At 53.6% G+C, this 17,558-nt stretch overlaps 2 protein-coding genes across 3 annotated transcripts; one reads left to right on the top strand and one right to left on the bottom strand.

Annotated features, from left to right (window-relative positions):
• The first annotated feature begins 2,228 nt into the window (after window positions 1-2,228).
• Window positions 2,229-7,546, top strand: PRR15L (proline rich 15 like). Of its 2 annotated transcripts, none has more exons than XM_059996400.1 (2): window positions 2,229-2,460; window positions 6,386-7,546. In XM_059996400.1, exon 2 carries the CDS (start codon window positions 6,415-6,417, stop codon window positions 6,715-6,717), a length of 303 nt encoding a protein of 100 aa, XP_059852383.1. In that variant the 5' UTR covers window positions 2,229-2,460; window positions 6,386-6,414; the 3' UTR covers window positions 6,718-7,546. The 2 variants fall into 2 exon arrangements, with proteins under 2 accessions (XP_059852383.1, XP_059852384.1); XM_059996401.1 differs by having other exon boundaries at window positions 2,250-2,265.
• A 2,112-nt stretch (window positions 7,547-9,658) lies between these two features.
• On the bottom strand, window positions 9,659-16,129 carry PNPO (pyridoxamine 5'-phosphate oxidase). Its single transcript, XM_059996308.1, has 7 exons — window positions 15,869-16,129; window positions 14,856-14,980; window positions 13,668-13,767; window positions 12,779-12,832; window positions 12,398-12,526; window positions 12,003-12,073; window positions 9,659-11,782 (listed from the first exon to the last, which is right to left on the bottom strand). The coding sequence occupies exons 1-7, from the start codon at window positions 16,004-16,006 to the stop codon at window positions 11,614-11,616; spliced, it is 786 nt and encodes a 261-aa protein (XP_059852291.1). The 5' UTR covers window positions 16,007-16,129; the 3' UTR covers window positions 9,659-11,613.
• Between the last annotated feature and the right edge of the window lie 1,429 nt (window positions 16,130-17,558).

Here is a 17,558-nt window from a genome sequence, read left to right as displayed (position 1 = left end):
ATCAGTAAGCCTGGTGTAGCTGAAACCACAAGAAGTGAAATAAATGTGTTTTCTTTCACATTTACCTGCCCCAGGGAGAGTAGGACAAAGGCAAGTGGTTACATTAAGAATTTCTTAAAGACAATACTTCTGTATCTCATTTGTATTTTTTTTAATTAAGTAATTAATTTATTTATTTTTGTCTGCATTGGGTTTTCATTGCTGCGCGCGGGCTTTTTCTAGTTGCAGCAAAAGGGGCTACTCTTTGTTGCGGTCCACGGGCTTCTCATTGCGGTGGCTTCTCTTGTGGAACGTGGGCTCTAGGCGCGCAGGCTTCAGTAGTTGTGGCGTGCAGGCTCAGTAGTTGTGGCGCACGGGCTTATTCGCTCTGCAGCATATGGGATCTTCCCAGACCAGAGATCAAACCGGTGTCCCCTGCATTGGCAGGCGGATTCTTAACCACTGTGCCACGAGGGAAGTCCCTCTTATTTGTATTTCAAAGTTTGCATTAAGTACCTGCTATATATCAGGTCAGTATCAGTGATAGATAACTCTGGGCTCCAAGAGCTAACATTCTATAAGGGAGGCAAATACATGACTAGATCATTACAATACTATACATGTGGACTTCCCTGGTGGTGCAGTGGTTAAGAATCCACCTGCCAATGCAGGGGACACGGGATTGAGCCCTGGTCCGAGAAGATCCCACGTGCCGCGGAGCAACTCAGCCTGTGTGCCACAACTACTGAGCCTGCACTCTAGAACCCGTGAACCACAACTACTGAGCCTGCGTGCTGCAACTACTGAAGCCTGCGCACCTAGAGCCTGTGCTCCACAGCAAGAGAAGCCACCGCAATGCGGGGTCCGTGCACCTCAACGAAGAGTAGCCCCAGCTCGCCCTAACTAGTAAAAGTCCATAAGCAGCAACGAAGACCCAAAGCAGCCCAAAATAAACAAATGAATAAATAAATTAAAAAGTAATACTATATATGTGTGTGTATACATATTTAATCAATCATGGTATATAGCATGTTAAATAGAAGCATGTGAGTAAGCCCTGTAGGAACAAGAAAATTCCTGGTGGAGCAGGGGGCATAATAATTAATTTAGGCCTTGAGGGATGGATAGGAGTTTGTCTTGGTTTACTCAGGGTGTGGAGAGGCCATTCCTAATCTCGTCCTGTTAGGCAGCTTCTGCACCCAGGAAGGTAGGCAGAGAAAGACCTCATGTGCACATTCAGGGAGCGTTGGGAGAGGAGGCTGCAGAGGCCCCTTCCTAGGAGGGCCAGGCCAAGTCTGTTCCACTATGGGCCGTGGGGAGCCTTTGAAGGACTGTCCGCCTGAGGCCTAGGGGCACAAGGGGATATTTAGGATGGAGGCAAACACGTACTCAAGAGGCCATGAGAAGCTGAACCAAGTAGATGCAGGGCTGGAGATGGTAGGGCAGGTTTGAGAGTTGGTTAATTAGAATTTAGAATGTAACTTGGAGGGAGAGCCAGGGATAGGGGGAATCATATGCCTTTTCTCTACCCAGTGCCTCGCTCTGAGCCTGGAACGGGACACGGTGCATGGAGGAAGGTAGGATTTCAAGGTCTTTGAAGCCTACTTCTAAGCGAGGGAGCAGGGGATGAGGATGCTTGAGGCTGTGGTGAACCTGGCCTAAGGAGGGGCTGGTGACGCTCAACCCCACCTCCAGGGAGATCTTGAGGAAGGCCCTTCAGGTCAGGAGGCAGCCACAGCCCCCCACCCAGCACCCGCCTGAGGCTTGGGGTAGGAGCGGACAGCCTGGGAGGAGAGCCTGGGAACCGGTCTGCCAACCAGTTTAACCAGGGACTAGTTTCGACTCCGGAGTTCAAAGGAGCTGGGTGCACCCCGTCCCTCCCAGCCAATGGGAGCAGCGGCCCTTAACCCTTCCCCAACTGTGCCCGGGGCAACGTCCAGGCAGCAGTTCATTCTGGGGAAGGGTCTGGTCTCTTTGGGGCATGAAATGGGTGGGGGTGACCTTGGTTATGGTTGGGGGTTGCCACCAGGCACCTGAGAGTGGGGAAACTGAGGAGAGAGGCTCCCGTGTTCTCCCCACCTCAGACTTCTCTCAGGATTGCCTCCTCCTGGCTGGGCGGTCCCTGGAGGACCCTGGCTTCTGGGTGGGTGCGGGGGGTGCTGGGGTTGGATTTCTGGGGTGATGAATATTCATCAGGCAAGCCAGCCTCTGCTTCTGTTTACTCAGCCGGGAAGGGCTGGGTTTCAGGTTCACCTTGACTCCTGGAGCTGCAGCGCCGCTGAGCAGGTACCCGCTCCTGCACCTGTTTCTCTCTCACCTGCCGCACAGCTGCTCCTACTCAGCTCTCCTGGCCTGAGCCTTGCCTGGCGTGGCACCCCGGAGGCACCCCTACCTCCCTCAGCCTCCCTCGGGGCAGCTCCTCCACTCAGCTCCTTCTCTAGGGAAGCTCTCGCCTTCAGCCCGGAGCGATCGGGATCACAGGTACAGGCAGAGGGTGGGCAGGAGGGGAAGCCAAGGCACAGACCTCTGTCAGGGGACCCAGTTCTGCCTCCACAGCTGACAGGCCCAGCTGGGAGGGGGAACCAGGCACGCAGTCTCCCATCTCTCACTAGGTGGGCAGGCAGAACTCCACTCATCCCACTGGCTTCTTGGAGTCAATCCAGGCCTCCAACAGAACTCCTTCTGGGAAAGTTTAACTCCAGAGCGGGGCTCTGTTAACTCTTGTGAGCTGGAGCCTACCACCTCCTACCCCCCAGCCTGGAGGATGTTTCTGGCTGGCCAGTAGGAACATCTCCCTGTCCTATCCAGGGTACCCCAGTCTCATGCAGAGTGAAGAAATACCACAGGGGCCCTGAAGAGAGATGGGGGATGGGGGTTCTGAGTTCTGTCTTGCAACATGGACGCTGACTTGCTCCCTCAATCCCCCTCCACCCTTCCACCTCCACCCCTGTCAATGGTTAACTTGTCCCAGCTCAGAAGGAGCCTAGCCCAGTCTGGGCAAGGCCCTTAGGAGAGCTCACAGAACCCAGCTGGCATGGTGGGGGCTGTCCTGGGGTGCCTACATGCATGCCAGGGTGCTGACCACCATAGGCGGGGTGGGGGGGGCAGGCTGTCCCGTGAGGCCCTTTGTGGGTTCCCAAGCTGTGCAAACAGCAGAGGTGTAGCTTACATCTTCAGGGCTGATTTCTATCATCCCATGGATGGCAAGGCCCCGGGGCAAGGGCCCTGCCCTCAGCGCGGCCTGCTCAGGGTCCTGCACAAGCAGACGTGTCACCAAACGCCGAGTCTGTTCAAAATCCCAAGTACCTTCCCTTCCCCCAGGCCTCCCTAGCCTCCTGTGACTAGGCCTGGACATGTGGCTGTAGGCATCTGGCTCTTTGCAACTTTGGATACCTGGGAAGTTTGACTATCGTGTCACTTTTTTTTTTTCTAAAGCAAATCAGATTTTACACTACTTTGGGGTAGCTCACTATGTAAAAGAATCTTATAGCCAGGTTATCTTGTGAAACAAAGAATAGTCCACTAATTTATCTGTTCCGCAAGTTCAGATTTCCATAGGCCAGGCTTGCCTAGGGGGCCAAACACCTGCTTACTGATGCGCGCATGTCCTCCTGGACAGGAGGGATAGCAAGGCGTGGCGAAAAGCATCTTGGAGAGACCAGAGTCCTCCAAGGCCAGGAGACAAGGGCACCAATGCCTTGGTGCCGTGGTAGAGGCTCCAGCGCAGGGTCCGAGGGCTATTCCGACCTCTCTCTGTGGTTTTCTGACACAGTTTGGTGGTTACTGTCAGTTCAGGAGCTGGATCCTCCACTCCCCAAGTTCCTTGGCAGTGAGAGGTGGTGGGGCTGTGGACTTTGCCCCGGACCAGGTGGTGACTGGGGCACCCACAGGCCAAGCAAGCGCCCTGTCCCTCCTTCCCAGCCCTCCCCACAGCTCCTTCCAGAAACCCATTCTGGCACACCAAGTTCTGTGCAAGGCTGTGCTCAGCCCAGGTGGGGCAGACTGCCAAAGCAAAGCTCTCAGGCTATCCCCTTGGTGCGCTCACCTCTCCAGGGTGCCCTGAAGGTATTTATCTGACTACTCACCCCTCCTTCACTTTCTTTCTTTTTTTTTTTTTTTTTTTGCGGTACGCGGGCCTCTCACTGCTGTGGCCTGTCCCGTTGCGGAGCACAGGCTCCGGACGCACAGGCTCAGCGGCCATGGCTCACGGGCCCAGCTGCTCCGCGGCATGTGGGATCTTCCCGGACCGGGGCACGAACCCGTGTCCCCTGCATCGGCAGGCGGACTTTCAACCACTGCGCCACCAGGGAAGCCCCCTCCTTCACTTTCTAGGTGGGAGCTGCACTAGATCTCCCTGGGATTCTCTTGCTACTTGAGCTCAACTCGAGGGACAGAGCTGGCAAAGTGGGATCTGCTTCCTGCACAGAGAGGTGGGAAGCAATCCACTGGGTATCTGCTTTGGGCAAGGGGATGGGTATACGGAGGGCCAGGGGATGACCGCAACAAGGGGGCCATGGAGGCAGGCACTCAATTCATTCCAAGCCTAGGTCAGTATCCCGCTTTCATTTTCTCTGAATTTGATATGCTCCCCCTCTAAAAGAAATCCAGACTCATTATGGAAAATCTGGGAATCAAAAAATGGAGAGGAGGGCTTCCCTGGTGGCACAGTGGTTGAGAGTCTGCCTGCCGATGCAGGGGACACGGGTTTGTGCCCCGGTCCGGGAAGGTCCCACATGCCGCAGAGCCTGCGCGTCTGGAGCCTGTGCTCTGCAACAGGAGAGGCCACAATAGTGAGAGGCCCGCGTACGGCTAAAAATAAATAAATAAAATAAATAAAAATAAATAAATAAATAAATGGAGAGGAGAAAACATCCCCTATTCCTTCTACATAAAGAAAACCAATATTAATCATTTGTCATATTTCTTTCTGGTCTTTTTAGAAAATGTAAATGTAGTTAAGACCACCAGGGTTTTTTTGTTTGTTTGTTTTTTGGGTTTTTTGGCCACGCCGCACGGCTTGCGGGATCTTAGTTCCCCACCAGGGGCTGAACCCAGGCCCTCGGGCCCTCAGCAGTGAAACGGTGGAGTCCTAACCACTGGACCGCCAGGCAATTCCCAAGACCATCAGTTTTTAAAAGGAGGTGACACGTTTGCCTGGGCTTAGGCCGACTGACCATCTAGCTTTCTGTACTGTGTACTGTGGCTATCGCACCCTCCTCCTCAGGACTTTCACAGCCCATGCCACGGAGTCCTGAGAACCAGACCACCAATCCCTCCGGGCCCAGAGATGTCTCCATTTCTCATTGCTCTGCATGCTTTTTCATTGATCTTAATTCCTCCAGTCTATGCTCTCTTCTTCTTGTGGTGTCCAGGCAACTTCACCTGCCCGAACTTCGACTAGCTCAGGCGGCAACTTTGTGGAAATTAGTAAAAGGCTAGGCCACATCTGTGTCACGACAGGGGTGAAGCCTGGATTTCAGCCCCCTTGCCCCACCTCTTGTGGGGTATCCTTATGGAGGGTCCAGCCTGTGATAACCAGATCCCACATGTACCTCTTGGCCGCACCAAACTTCCTTCCCAATGTTCAGGTCCCCTTCAAACCCCTGTCCTTGTGGAAGCTGTATGGGGAAGGGGACCCACCCCTCAATAATTATCACATTAGCATAAATGTTATTGAATACTTTGCAAAGCATGTCTACCTCATGGGCAGGGATTAACGTTACAGCTAAATGTTAGGGCTGAAAGGGATGGGTGAGGACACCGAGGTCCAGAGAAGTAACTTGCCAGAGGTCACGAGGCTGGAACAGTCCTCGGGACTTCCCGCTCCCAGCCTGACATTTCTCGCCCTTAGAAAAACCCCGCTGCTCATTTAGTCGTGGTGGGGACCACCGGGAGGTCCAAATTACTCTGACCATCACAAATCCTATTTAATTTTGTAATGAATTCCAAGTAAAATGCACAGGGTGTTTCTGTCCGTCTGATACCAGCTGACCATCTGTCCACTCCTGGCAGCAGGGCCTGGAGGTATAGCAGGAACAGCATGGGAAGGTGGCAAAGGCCTGGTTGCTGTGTGACCGGGGCGAGCTCTTCCCCTTCCTGCAGCCCCAAGGGGCCTGGAGTGTCAAAGCTGCCTGGCAGTGGTGTTTGGTTGTCCCATTGTCCCCTCCGCCTGGCTCAGATGGCGTCCCCATGGATGTCTTCTTGGCCACCCCTTCCCCAGACCCCTCTCTCTCCTGATATACCCCAAAAGTATTGCATCACCTACCTGAATCCTGGGTTCATTTGGCCCCAGGCTTCAATTCTTTCAAGCCCAGGCTATGAAAATAGCCCACATTTGGGAGACTAGAAAGGGGCCCCCGCCCCTTCTCCCCACTGACCCCTTTCTCTACATCCCCTGCTCCTGCAGAAAGGCCCACCCTCGGGTGTGAGAGCACCATGACCGAAGTTGGTTGGTGGAAGCTGACTTTCCTCCGGAAAAAGAAATCCACTCCCAAGGTGCTGTATGAGATCCCTGACACCTACACCCAAACTGAGGGCGGCGCAGAGCCCCCAAGGCCTGACGGCGGGGGCCCCAACAGCAACTTTAACACCCGCCTGGAGAAGATTGTGGACAAGAACACGAAGGGCAAGCACGTCAAAGTCTCCAATTCGGGCCGCTTCAAGGAGAAGAAAAAGGTCCGAGCCACGCTGGCAGAGAACCCCAACCTCTTTGATGACAGGGAGGGCAAAGGACAGTGAAGGGGGCCAAGCAGGACGCTAGCACCTCCCCACTCCCTGCCATCAGCCGGATCTGAGACGGGAGCTCGCCACGCTGGCCTCTTTGGCCACAGCTGAAGCCTCGGCGGCAGTCGATGCCTGCTGGCAGGAAATGTCTGGTTTTAGGTTTGTATTTATGTGCTCCAGCTTTCTGGAAGGCCTGAGAGATCCCAGGTCCTCCCGCCCTCCTCCACCACACACAAAGGCACTCCAGTTCAAGGATGAAAAGTCCCACTCAGGAAGGACAGCCCTCCTCGAAGAGGTGGAAGCACCAGAAGGGAGGTGGGCGTGGAAGGAATGGAACAGGGAGCTGGACAGACCTCACCCCCTCCTGGGACACAGGGTCAAGGGTGAGTTTGAATTGCTGCTCCCTCTACTTTCTCTACCTGTGATTATTCTCTGGATCGATTCTGAGAGTGCATTTTCCAGAAGCCACGTGATGCGGGGTGGCTTCCTGGAGCTGAGGCGGAGATGCTGAACTTGAGCTCACCTCCTAACTCAGGTGGGAAACTTCCTGGAACTCTGCCCCCAGGTGCAGGGGGAGGGCAACCCTGGCACTCCCTAGGGGGTGCTGCAGAAGGCCAGATTAGGGACCCCATGGGTTCCTGCACATACCCTCAAAGGAAAGCTACACTGCCCCGCAGGTCCAAACTCAGAAAGGGGGTGGGAGGCTCTGACAGGAGCCCTCCTCACCCTACTAGTATTTAAGATGGATCAGCCTCAGAGGTGAGTCCTGCAGCCTTGCATTTTGTTTAAAAAAATCCTCGTAGGTTTCTCTCTTTGTAATAAACAATGCTGCAGAAGCAGAGAACCTGTTTATGCTCTTGTCTTGCATTTACTGAGATGCTGTTTTTCATGCCTTTACTCTTTTTTACTTTGTGTTCGAACTATTCCTCTCAAGCACCAGGAAGGGTCCCCAGGTGTAAAAATGTAGCACTTGGGTCACTAACTTCACCACCAAGCCATCTTTAGCATCTGGAGATGAAGAGAGTAAAGGAGGGAGCTAGTTACACCTCAGCAAGAGAGGCTGTCAGGGGCTCCAAGAGAATGGAGTAGACCTTTGGTGACCAATCCCCAAATCTCAGTGGTTTGGTTTGGGATCCAGATTCAAATTCTGGTTCCCCCCTTAGTAGCTGTGTGATGTGGGGGAACATTAAAGAGAAAAAAAAAGCAGCAACAACAACAATAACAAAAAACACCTCCTCTGAGCCTGTTTCCTCTTCTGTAAAAGGGGCTGTAATAATACCTGTTTCACAGGGGGTGGTCAGTATTAAGTGGCCCATAAGTAGTCCTATAGTAGGTGCCCAGTGAATATCGGTTTCCTTCCCCTTCCTTTATGAAGGAACTCCACTATAGCCCACAGCTACCGTTTAAGGACAAGGAGAGAGCTTACTCCCTATGCTGTTAGGTCCAGACCCAGGAGCTGAGAACTGGAAAAAATTGGCCAAATCTTTGGAGCTCATGGTGGGAACAGAAAGAGACCAAGGTGACAACTAAACAATGTGATTCTGTGGCTTCCAGGTCAGCTCCTCGCAGGCTACTGGGCCACCCCAGGGAGGTACTCAGGAAATTTACCAAAACAAACAGACCTGTACAAGGGTGCCTTTGTTAGGTGGCCTCACCCAGGCCAGAGGGAACTCTGAGGATGAGTGTGGGAGACCAGGGGCCGGAGGGAGGGAAGGCGGGCTCAGGTGTGCTGCCTTCCCCAAAGCCTCTTCCCGTATCCCTCCCCACCACATGGAACTTTCTAGGGTCCCATCAATCACTCAGTCCATAAGGCCTCCCATGGAGGAGCTGACTTTCCCAGGGCTGCAGCTCTGCCTAGGGTTAGCAGCTGACACTCACAGAGGGCTTCTGACAGGCCAGGCGCTGTGACAAGTCCTCCACAGGGTCCGCCTTTAACTCATCACGGGTGCTATCATTATCGCTGTTTTCCACTTTTCCAGGTGCATTAGCTGAGGCTTAGAGAGGTCAGGTCACTAGCCCTAGGTCAGGGCTTGCAGTGGCCGAGCTGAGACGGAGGCCAGAGCTGTGCACATGACTGCTGCACCACACAGCCCCTTCCACACTTGATTTTTATCTGCTTAGGGAAGGGAAACTGAGGCTCAGAACAAGGAAAGGAGCACAGTCACCTTCTGCAGAAGGGGAGGTGGGGTTATGCCTGGGCCTCGGGATCCTGGACGGCAAGCACCATCCGATGGGGCTGCCCAGACCCTGGAACCAGTGAGAGAAAGTCAACCAGCTTCAAAGGTGAGTGTCCCCTGTGACCCCAGGCCGTAGGGACCTGCCACTTCAGCCATCCTGAGGTTCCCTGAGGCAAGGGGGGGGGTGAGGTTGGGCCCTGGGCCACTGACCCGTGGTTCTGTCTCATGCTGGCAACGCATGCACCACCACCCCTCTTAGGTGAGAGAGTCTGCAGGCCCCCCTGCCCCATGCTTGCCACCCCACTCCACGGCCCAAAGTGATGTCCGCGGAATCTTCCAGGGAAACTCCACATATATCCCTAAGCTGGGGGATGGATGAATGGGGGTGGGGGGAGGTACTAAAAGCCGAAGGGAGATCTGGCTGCCCAGGGAGTCAGAGCCAAGGCGGCTGCAAGTTTTCACGAGGCTGGGGCAGGAGGAGGAAGCGAGGGTGCAGGTACGTGTGGGAGCCGGGAGAGGCTGCGGGTTTTCGACCACAGTTTCACTGGGACAAGACCCAGGCGTGGCAAGGGGGAAAGGGGGAGCAGGGAGGGCCGACCAGAACTGGCCTGCGCTGCCCAGGAGGGGCCAACCCTGGGCTTCGGGCTCCCCCTGCTGGACGCCCAACCTCCCAGAGGGGAGAAGCCAGTTGGGAGGAGTTGCTTAATTCCCCAACTCCCCTCAATCCTGGGGGGCAGGGACGAGACTGGGCTGGATTGAACATTAATATCATGCGTGGTTGACGAGCTTTTATTATAGATTCGGCACAGTGATTGTCAGAGGAGAGGAGAGGAACAGCTGAGACCAGGCCCAAAGCAGGGGGGATACACAGCCCCCAACAATGCAAACAGGACACGGTAGGGAAGGGCACCCCAGCACCCTCTCCTGCAGGTGGCCACAGGATTACTGTTGTGCCTTCCTGCACCCAGGCTTAAGGGGGGCCAACACCCAGAGGGCCGCCCTTGGAGGAGGGAGTCAGTAACAGACACGGAAGCACACGCCCATGCAGTGGAATGAAGCAGTTTACAGGGTAGCAAGCTCAGGGCCAACGTGTACAAACAGTCAGTTCTCTGATGCCGGCTTAGTCACAGCAAACATTTGCCCAGCCTGGCTCCCCTCCGAAGCCTGTAGGCCACTCACCCAGGTTGTCCCTGGTCACCAGACTTGGGCTCGAGGAAAGCAAATACTACAGCTCAGCACAGGCCTCGGCCAAGGGTGACTGAAGAATCCAATTGTGAGGGTGGGAGGCCGTTGCTTTAGAAGTTGAGGCTAGTGCATTGGGTCACCTGGGGGCGGGGGTGGTCTTGTTGAAAGCTGAGTGAGATTCAGTGGGTCTGGGCTGGGCTCCCAAGTGATGCTGCTGCTGCTGGCCTGTGGACCACACGGCAAGTACCAAGCATCTACTACTGGGGGGTCTCAACCTCGGCTGCAAAGAATTCCCCGAGGACCTTTTAACCTTCCCCAAGTCCGGGCTGCACTCACACTGGTCAGATCATCTCTGAGGGTGGGTCTGGGCACCAGGGTTTTTAAAGCTCCTCGGTAATTCCCGTGAGGATGAAAACCAGTGATCTAGGAGTCATCATCAGTTGGGGGTGGGGGTGGGGGTAAAAGGATGTGTGAGTGTCAGAAAAGTATAATTTCTATTGTTTAATTTTATACCTGGAAAGTAAAATACATATAAATGTATGTACATATGTATTTCACATACATATAGTTTTTATAACCAAATATGGAGAGTAAAGCTTGATGAAAAGCTTCCTGATACGTAGGTACCAGCACAAGTCCCTTCTACAAAACTCCTGCCTGACAGTGACAGAACACTCATTACCTAACCTACACCCTCCTAGGCAGCCCCAATTGTTTGAAATCTCTTCCCATATTGAGATGAAATGTACTTCTGTGCAGCTTCCACCTGTGGGGCCTTTGGAGCGACAGAGAATAAATTCAGTCTCTTTTCCACGTTGCTGTGCTAATGGAAGGCAGCTATCAGTTGGGTTAAGTGGTATAAAAATATCCTATTAGTAAATGAGATAGTTAAGGTACTTTTCGTTGCAAGCAACACAAATAGATAATGGCTAGTTTAAGCAGAAAAAAAAGATTTTTTTTTCTGTAAAGAGATAATGGGTTTTCTGAGGTAGGAGGAGGAACTGCACAGCCCAGACACAGGAAGGAGGGGTCCAGGGACTGCTGAGGGAGTTGCAAGAGCAGCACCCAGAGGCTGTTGCTTCTAGGCGGCCATTATTGACTTGGCTACAGACACTCCTATGCTCTGAGTCCCTCCGTTTCAAATTTCAAATTGGTGACGAGAAAAAACAATTGGCTAGATTGGCTCAGGTGCTTCTGCTGGGACCAACGGGCTTTGGCCGGTACGACTGTCACGTGATAACAGACAGGCTACGGTGGGCCCAGGCCCTGTCACCAGAAAAGGGAATCACACCAGATGCTACCCCTAGAGGGAGCTATTCCAATAAATCATAGTTAAGGTCAAGAATAATTATGGGATTATTTTACATTTGTGATTGTCCATGCCACTGTTAGACTCCCCTAGACCAGCTGACTACAGAGAACTCTCTGAAGGGCCCTGAATATAAGAGGTGGGAAGGGAAATGCATTGAGTTTAGAAGGGCCTGGCTCCTGATCCCATACCCTCTCTTAGCACGGATCCCAGCTCCAGTCAGCGCCAGCAGATTGGGAGTCAGGGTGCAAGTCTCTCATAGAGCCAGTCTTCCTCCCCTCGGTGGGTCATGGGTCCCAAGGGGGAGTCTCCTGTCGGTAGGCCCCGTCGAAAAGCGATCCGGTCATGCAGGCGGTTGGTTTGGCCTTGCCAGAACTCCATTACTTGGGGGTACAGGGTGTAGCCACCCCTACAAGGAGAAGCAGAGGCTTCGGTGCTCTGTGCGTTTGTCCAGCCAGGCAACCCCACCACCCTCTGCGCCATCCCAGCGCCCGTGAAGGGAGTTGCTGGCGTGCATCAAACAAGGGTTGCCAGGAAGGAGGAGATCTGTAATTCCATGGACAGGGTGGCTTTAAGTAAGCACGAGGGTCCCAGTGTCCCTTTCTAGACGACCACCAGGTATCACTCACCAGTATTTTGGCTTCGGCACCTCTTGCTCCTGGTAGAGTTGCTCCAGTTCCTCATTTTTCTTTCTCAGGTACTGTCCAGGGGAAGGAGATGGAGGAAGGGCCAGACCCAGTCAGTGATTCACTTAATCACCACTTACTGAGCATGTGTTCTTGCGCCAGGTGCTGAGGACACTGGTGCGCAAACCCGGCTGGCCTCTGGCCTCTAGGGGCACAGTCCAACGGGAGGGCCAGACAGATACAGGAGGCCTGTTCCCTGCTCGCCAAATCCACGCCCCCCAGGGAGACCATCCATTTCACTTTGCTGGAGAGAGAGGGCCCTGGCATCCCCTGGGGACAGCCTCTGGGGCTGAGCCAAAGCACTACCACGCAGAGGACTAAGGAGAAGCCCCGCTCACCTCCCGATCGGGGATCACGGAACTCTGGTGACTGACCACAGCCCCAATCTGGCTGCTCTTGGGGCGGGAGTGGAAGTAGCACTCGGCCTCCTCCTCGGGCAGCTTCTTCACGGGACCCTCCACTCGCACCTGCACAGGGATGGTCCTGGTTAGACGGCATTCCGTGCCACCTGCCCCCGCAACCAGTAGAGGCCCCAGTCCTCTCTGTTCTTCTCTTTGTCCACTGCCCCGTCACGCCTGACTCCAGCTAGCCCAGCTAAGTGAGAGCCGTTTGAAAGGCAGGATGTTTGCCCAGCCTGGGGACCCTCACCAGGTTCATTCATAAACTCAGGCCCTTCCCACCCCTGCCCACCCCAGTCTGTCCCAGGAATGCACACTCACCTGACGGTTTAGGGGCTCCCAGTAGAAGACAAGGGAAGCAAAGGGATTAGAGTCCTGGAAAGGAAACAGAATCCACAGACAGTCATCAGGACAGAAGTGAGGATGCCTCCAGCATGGGGGGAAGGCAGGGAGTCTGCATCGCGCAGGCCCACTGCAGATGCATTTACTGTAACGTCTCATTTTTAAATCCTCAAAGGTAGGCCAACTTTTACAGGTGTGGAGACAGGCTCAGAGAGGTTAAGTAACGTGCCCAGGTTCACACGGTAAATGGGCCAGAGGGACTCCAAAGTGAGGCTTGCCATTTCTCTCACCCATAGACTTGCAAATCCTCAGAAATGTATGTTTGGCTGCACTGGACTCAGGGAAGGGCACTCATTTTGGATTCACGAATTGAATGCATACGAAGTGCCAACTCTGTGCTCAACACCGGGAGAGGTGCTGGGGGTATAACAGAGATACCACAGATGCAGCCTCTGACCCCAAGGAGCTTACGGTTTAGCAGAGGACACAAACATTAATCACATAATCCCATAAATACATACATGGTTAGAAACTAAAAAAATGGCAGCAAGGAAAGTTGCCAGCTATAATGACTGCAAACAGTGCAAGGGGCCGACTCAGCCTGGGAGTCCAGAAGGCTTTCCTGAGGAGGTAATGTGGGGGCTGGACCCAAAGGAACAGGAGCTACTCAGGTAAACATAGGGAGGTAGGGGTGCCTACAGAGAGCACTCATCCACGGCAGAGAGAAGGGCAAGTGCAAAGGCCCGCAGGCGGGATGGTGCCTGAGCACAGCCGGCAAGTGGGTTGGGGCAGCTATGGCATGAGAAGGTGACCAATGAGCCAGGGCTGGACCCTGCAGGCCCAGGAAGGATTTACCGTGAACCCTCACCAGCTCTTGTCCCTTTCGACTCTCGAAGTTAGTGAAGAAGCGGAAGCCATCCTTGCCAAAGCCCTTCAGCAGCACCATGCGGGCAGACGGTTTCCCATCTCTGCGGCAAAGAGCAGAGCACCATGGTCAGAGCCCCTCCCCACAGGATGTCTGAGCACCCCTACACCTATACCCCCTGATTCTGCACTGTCTGTGCACTCAGGCTGCCCATTCCCACTTGCCCATGGGAATTTGTCCTGGAGGTGCAGTATGACACCATTGCCTAGGGCTCTGTAATGGACCGAGCTGGGTTCCCCTAAAATTCAGTTTTGAAGCCCTAACCCGCAATGTGACTATATTTGCAGGCAGGGCCTTTAGGGAGATAATTAAGGTTAAATGAGGTCATAAGAGTGGGACTCTAATCTAGCAGGCCTGGTGTCCTTATAAGAAGAAGAGACACCAGAGCCCTCTCTCCCTGCACACACAAAGGGAAGGCCATGTGAGGACACAGCAAAAAAGGTGTCCATCTGTAAGCCAGGAAGAGAGGCCTCACTAGAAAACAACTCTGACAGCACCTTGACCTTGGACTTCTAGCCTCCGGAACTGTGAGAAAATAAATCTCTGTTGTTTAAGCCCCCCCAGTCTGTGGTACTTTGTTATGGTGGCCCAAGCAAACTAGCTCTGGGGGATATCTGGGGGCACAGTACAAGAGCCCGGCCTTCAAGGCCTTGTGCTTTAGTGAGTGGGGGACAAGCAGAGTTGAATAAGAGGCTAATATAAGAGATGTCTCAAGGGGTTTATGATGGATTGTCAAACGAATGACACAAACAAGCACTGCGCTAGATTTCAAGAGAGGAAGAGGGCTTTATGGAGAGGTTCCAGGAGATCTGCCTCTCAAAGAGCAGATGGGAACTGGGGAGACCGGGAGATGCGGGAGACAAAGGTGTGTGTATTGGGGGGTGGGTGCATCGAGGGCAGAGATGAATGAGGCACTACATTTTATCATTGAAATGGAATTGAGTAAAGTCTAATCTTTGGTTTAGAGGTAAGGACACTGAGGTCCAGAGAGGACAAGTTACTTGCCTGAGGCCACACAGCATGTTAATAACACAACTAGAATCATAAAGTTGTCACCCATCAAATTGAGAGCTTCCTAAGTTTCCTACTTCATCTGTACCCACCTTCAGAAGGGCCCACAGCTATGCCTACCTGGTACAGGTAGCAAGACACATGGCATTGGCTTCCCCTATGTCAGGACACTGAACAGCCTCCTCAAACCAGGCAGCAAACTGCTTCATGGGGTTCAGGGAGGTCAGCTGAGTCTCCTCAAACGCCTGGGAAGGGAGAGTTTTATTTCACTTAACAAACACATGTAGTGCATACTGTGTATGTGGCTCTGTTCTAGGCACTTTTCAAATATTAACTCATTTAGTCCTCATAACAACTATCTCATAACAAAAAACACGAAAAGGTGACTAGGTCCCACACCTACTGATGGACAAATCAGGGTTTCATGTCATGGGTGTCAAACCTATCACCTGGGGAGCCTAAAAAATAAGACAGATTCCTGGGCTCCACCCTGTAAATTCTCACTCAGTAGGTCTGAGGTTTAATGAAAACTTGCATGTTTAACATGCATTTCTGGAAATGCTCACATGCAATCAGATTTGGTAACCAGGCCCTGGGCCCAAATTCCAAAATAATTCACTTGGTTTCTCTCCTGAGGAGGGAAAAGGCAGTAAGAGCCAGGAGCTTTCTCCTCCCCTCCTGCGTAAAACAGCCCTCCTACCCCACGTGTTACTTACTTATCAAACATGTATAAGCTAATTATCACTGTTCTAGGCACTTTTCAAATATCAAAGTCCATAATATCCCCGTGAGGTCAGTACTATCACTTCACAGGTGAGGAAACAGAGGCCCAAGGAGGTGAGTAAACCGCCCAAGGGGTGCGCGGAGCGACCTGCAGGATATCCAGGCAGACCCCCGAGTGCGCGCCCTGAGCCCCTAAGACAAGCTGCCTCTGGAGTCCACCTTCATCCTCGTTTCCCCGGAACACCTTCCCCCTTGATTGTCTTTGAACCCCCTTCTCCCACGGAGGTGACCCCGAGCCCCAAGGGGTGGACCAGAAACCCCAGGTTATCCCTCCCATTCCCCTCCGCTCCGGAGATGACTCGGATCCCCTGTGCCCCCGCCCCTGCGGAGGCCCTGCGGGGCGGCGGCACCTCTCGGTCCCCGCGGTAACTCTTGCGCATCGGTCCCAGGTCCATGACAGCACCGCGACTGCACAGGTGGCGGAGGCAGCGGGGCCACTCGGCGGGTCGCCCGAACGTCACGATGACGCCCCGTAGCCCGAACGTCATGGGGCCGCAGGCCACGTGAGCCGGCGTCGCTCCGCGCTGGGTTCCGTTGGGTTCGGAACCAGTTTCTTAGCCCGGGAATCTACGCCGGCAAGGAAGAACTTGCCAGTTGCCGAGCCAGGCCCACAGGCCCCAAGTGCTCCGAGCCAATGGGAGCCAATAGGAAGCCAGGGTTGGTGGAGGGAGCCGGGCGCGGAGATGCCATTGGTCAGAGTTTTCCAAGAGCGAGGCCAATTAGAGCAAGAACGGAGGAACCCTGCAGCCAATGGACGGCGCCTCCGGGGGCGGGAGCAGAGAGACAAGGAAATGCTGTCACCGCCGTTAACACGCACGTGGAGTTTGTTAAAGGTATAGGAAATGAAGCGGTCCTGGCCGGGGACGGGGAATGAGCCGCTGGGGGCTTGAGGGGAGTAGTCAGTATCAAGGGGCCGGCCCCTAGCAGGTGCCTGAAGGCCAGCTTAGTGCAGAAAGTACCCGTCGGAGGAGGCTGGTGCCAGGAAAGGACAAATGGAAAATGGAATTAGGGGCCAGACTCGGAGGCAAGGTGATGTGGAGACACAGAAAGGGGCGATCTGGTGGGAGGGAGAAATTGGCGTTCAAGAGTGGGACAGGTTGCAAATGACTTGTGGATCTCACGGGATAGGTACTGTATAGTGTGTGAGTATGGGGAGGTACTCTGGGGTCTGGGGAGGAGCAGTCTTACCAAGACTATGGTAAGAAAGCAGATGGCTGAATGAGAAAGGGGAAGAGGGAAATTTGGGATCAAGCCATCCCAGACCAGAACCATCTTCCAGCTCGGAATCCCCTCTCTCCAGCCTCATTGCTATAACCTGTGTCAGAGCATGCTGCTCCCTTTCCTCATGGTTTCCCCTTTTGTGGTTGCAGCAGAGTTCACACTAGCCAGTGTTCTGGTAGATGGAAAGATTGCCCCACCTCTCCCGGGCCACCCCCATCTTTGTCGTTTCCCCTTTTTCACATTTTGCCCTTTCTAGGTAGCTGGAGTGTAGCTTCCAGGTCAGTGCCAGCCATAAAGGAGGGCACAGGGGAGCAGGTGGCTATGCAAAAGTCACTTGCAGGCTGTGGACTCAGGACTGAGAAATAGGACATCTGCCAGTGCCCATTCCAGCTTTGACCTGGCTGGGGCAGCCTTGGGTTAAGGCCTCTGTGTAGTCCTGCTTTCCACCAACATCAGGAAGGGGAGCTGCAGGAGCCACCTAGGCAGGCACCCCAGGACTGTGCCAGGTAAGGGAAACTTCCTGCCCTGCCCAGGTGTCTGCATTACAGCCAAGCTTCATTAAGCCCAACATTAGATACCTATCATCCTTTATTATGTGCACATAGCTTGAGCCAAATAGAATCTGGAAGACAAATTTGCTGCAAAGAAATAATACATGTCTCAGGGCTTAACGATGTTGATCTATGGATCCTCCGCTGGTACAAAGTTTTTGTGTTGCCATCATTTTTCTCTGTCAACACAGTCGAGAGAGAGTTGACTGGGCTTTCTTTCTTGTTGAAGTTGTCTTTCCACATATGAACATTGCTCCCCTCCTCCCAA

This window comes from Delphinus delphis, chromosome 19, assembly GCF_949987515.2.
Source record: "Delphinus delphis chromosome 19, mDelDel1.2, whole genome shotgun sequence".
Lineage (NCBI taxonomy): Eukaryota > Metazoa > Chordata > Mammalia > Artiodactyla > Delphinidae > Delphinus > Delphinus delphis.
Note: the sequence above shows the minus strand (reverse complement) of the source record. Positions and strands in the feature narration are given on the sequence as shown.

Excerpts from the sequence above, each read along its gene's own strand:
- PNPO (XM_059996308.1), bottom strand. The coding sequence starts at position 16,006 with ATGACGTTCGGGCTACGGGGCGTCATCGTGACGTTCGGGCGACCCGCC. Across the intron at positions 13,768-14,855 it reads TGTCTTGCTACCTGTACCAG|AGATGGGAAACCGTCTGCCC; the intron begins GTAGGCATAGCT and ends TCTTTGCCGCAG. Across the intron at positions 12,074-12,397 it reads CCGTGATCCCCGATCGGGAG|TACCTGAGAAAGAAAAATGA; the intron begins GTGAGCGGGGCT and ends TCCCCTGGACAG.
- PRR15L (XM_059996400.1), top strand. The coding sequence starts at position 6,415 with ATGACCGAAGTTGGTTGGTGGAAGCTGACTTTCCTCCGGAAAAAGAAA.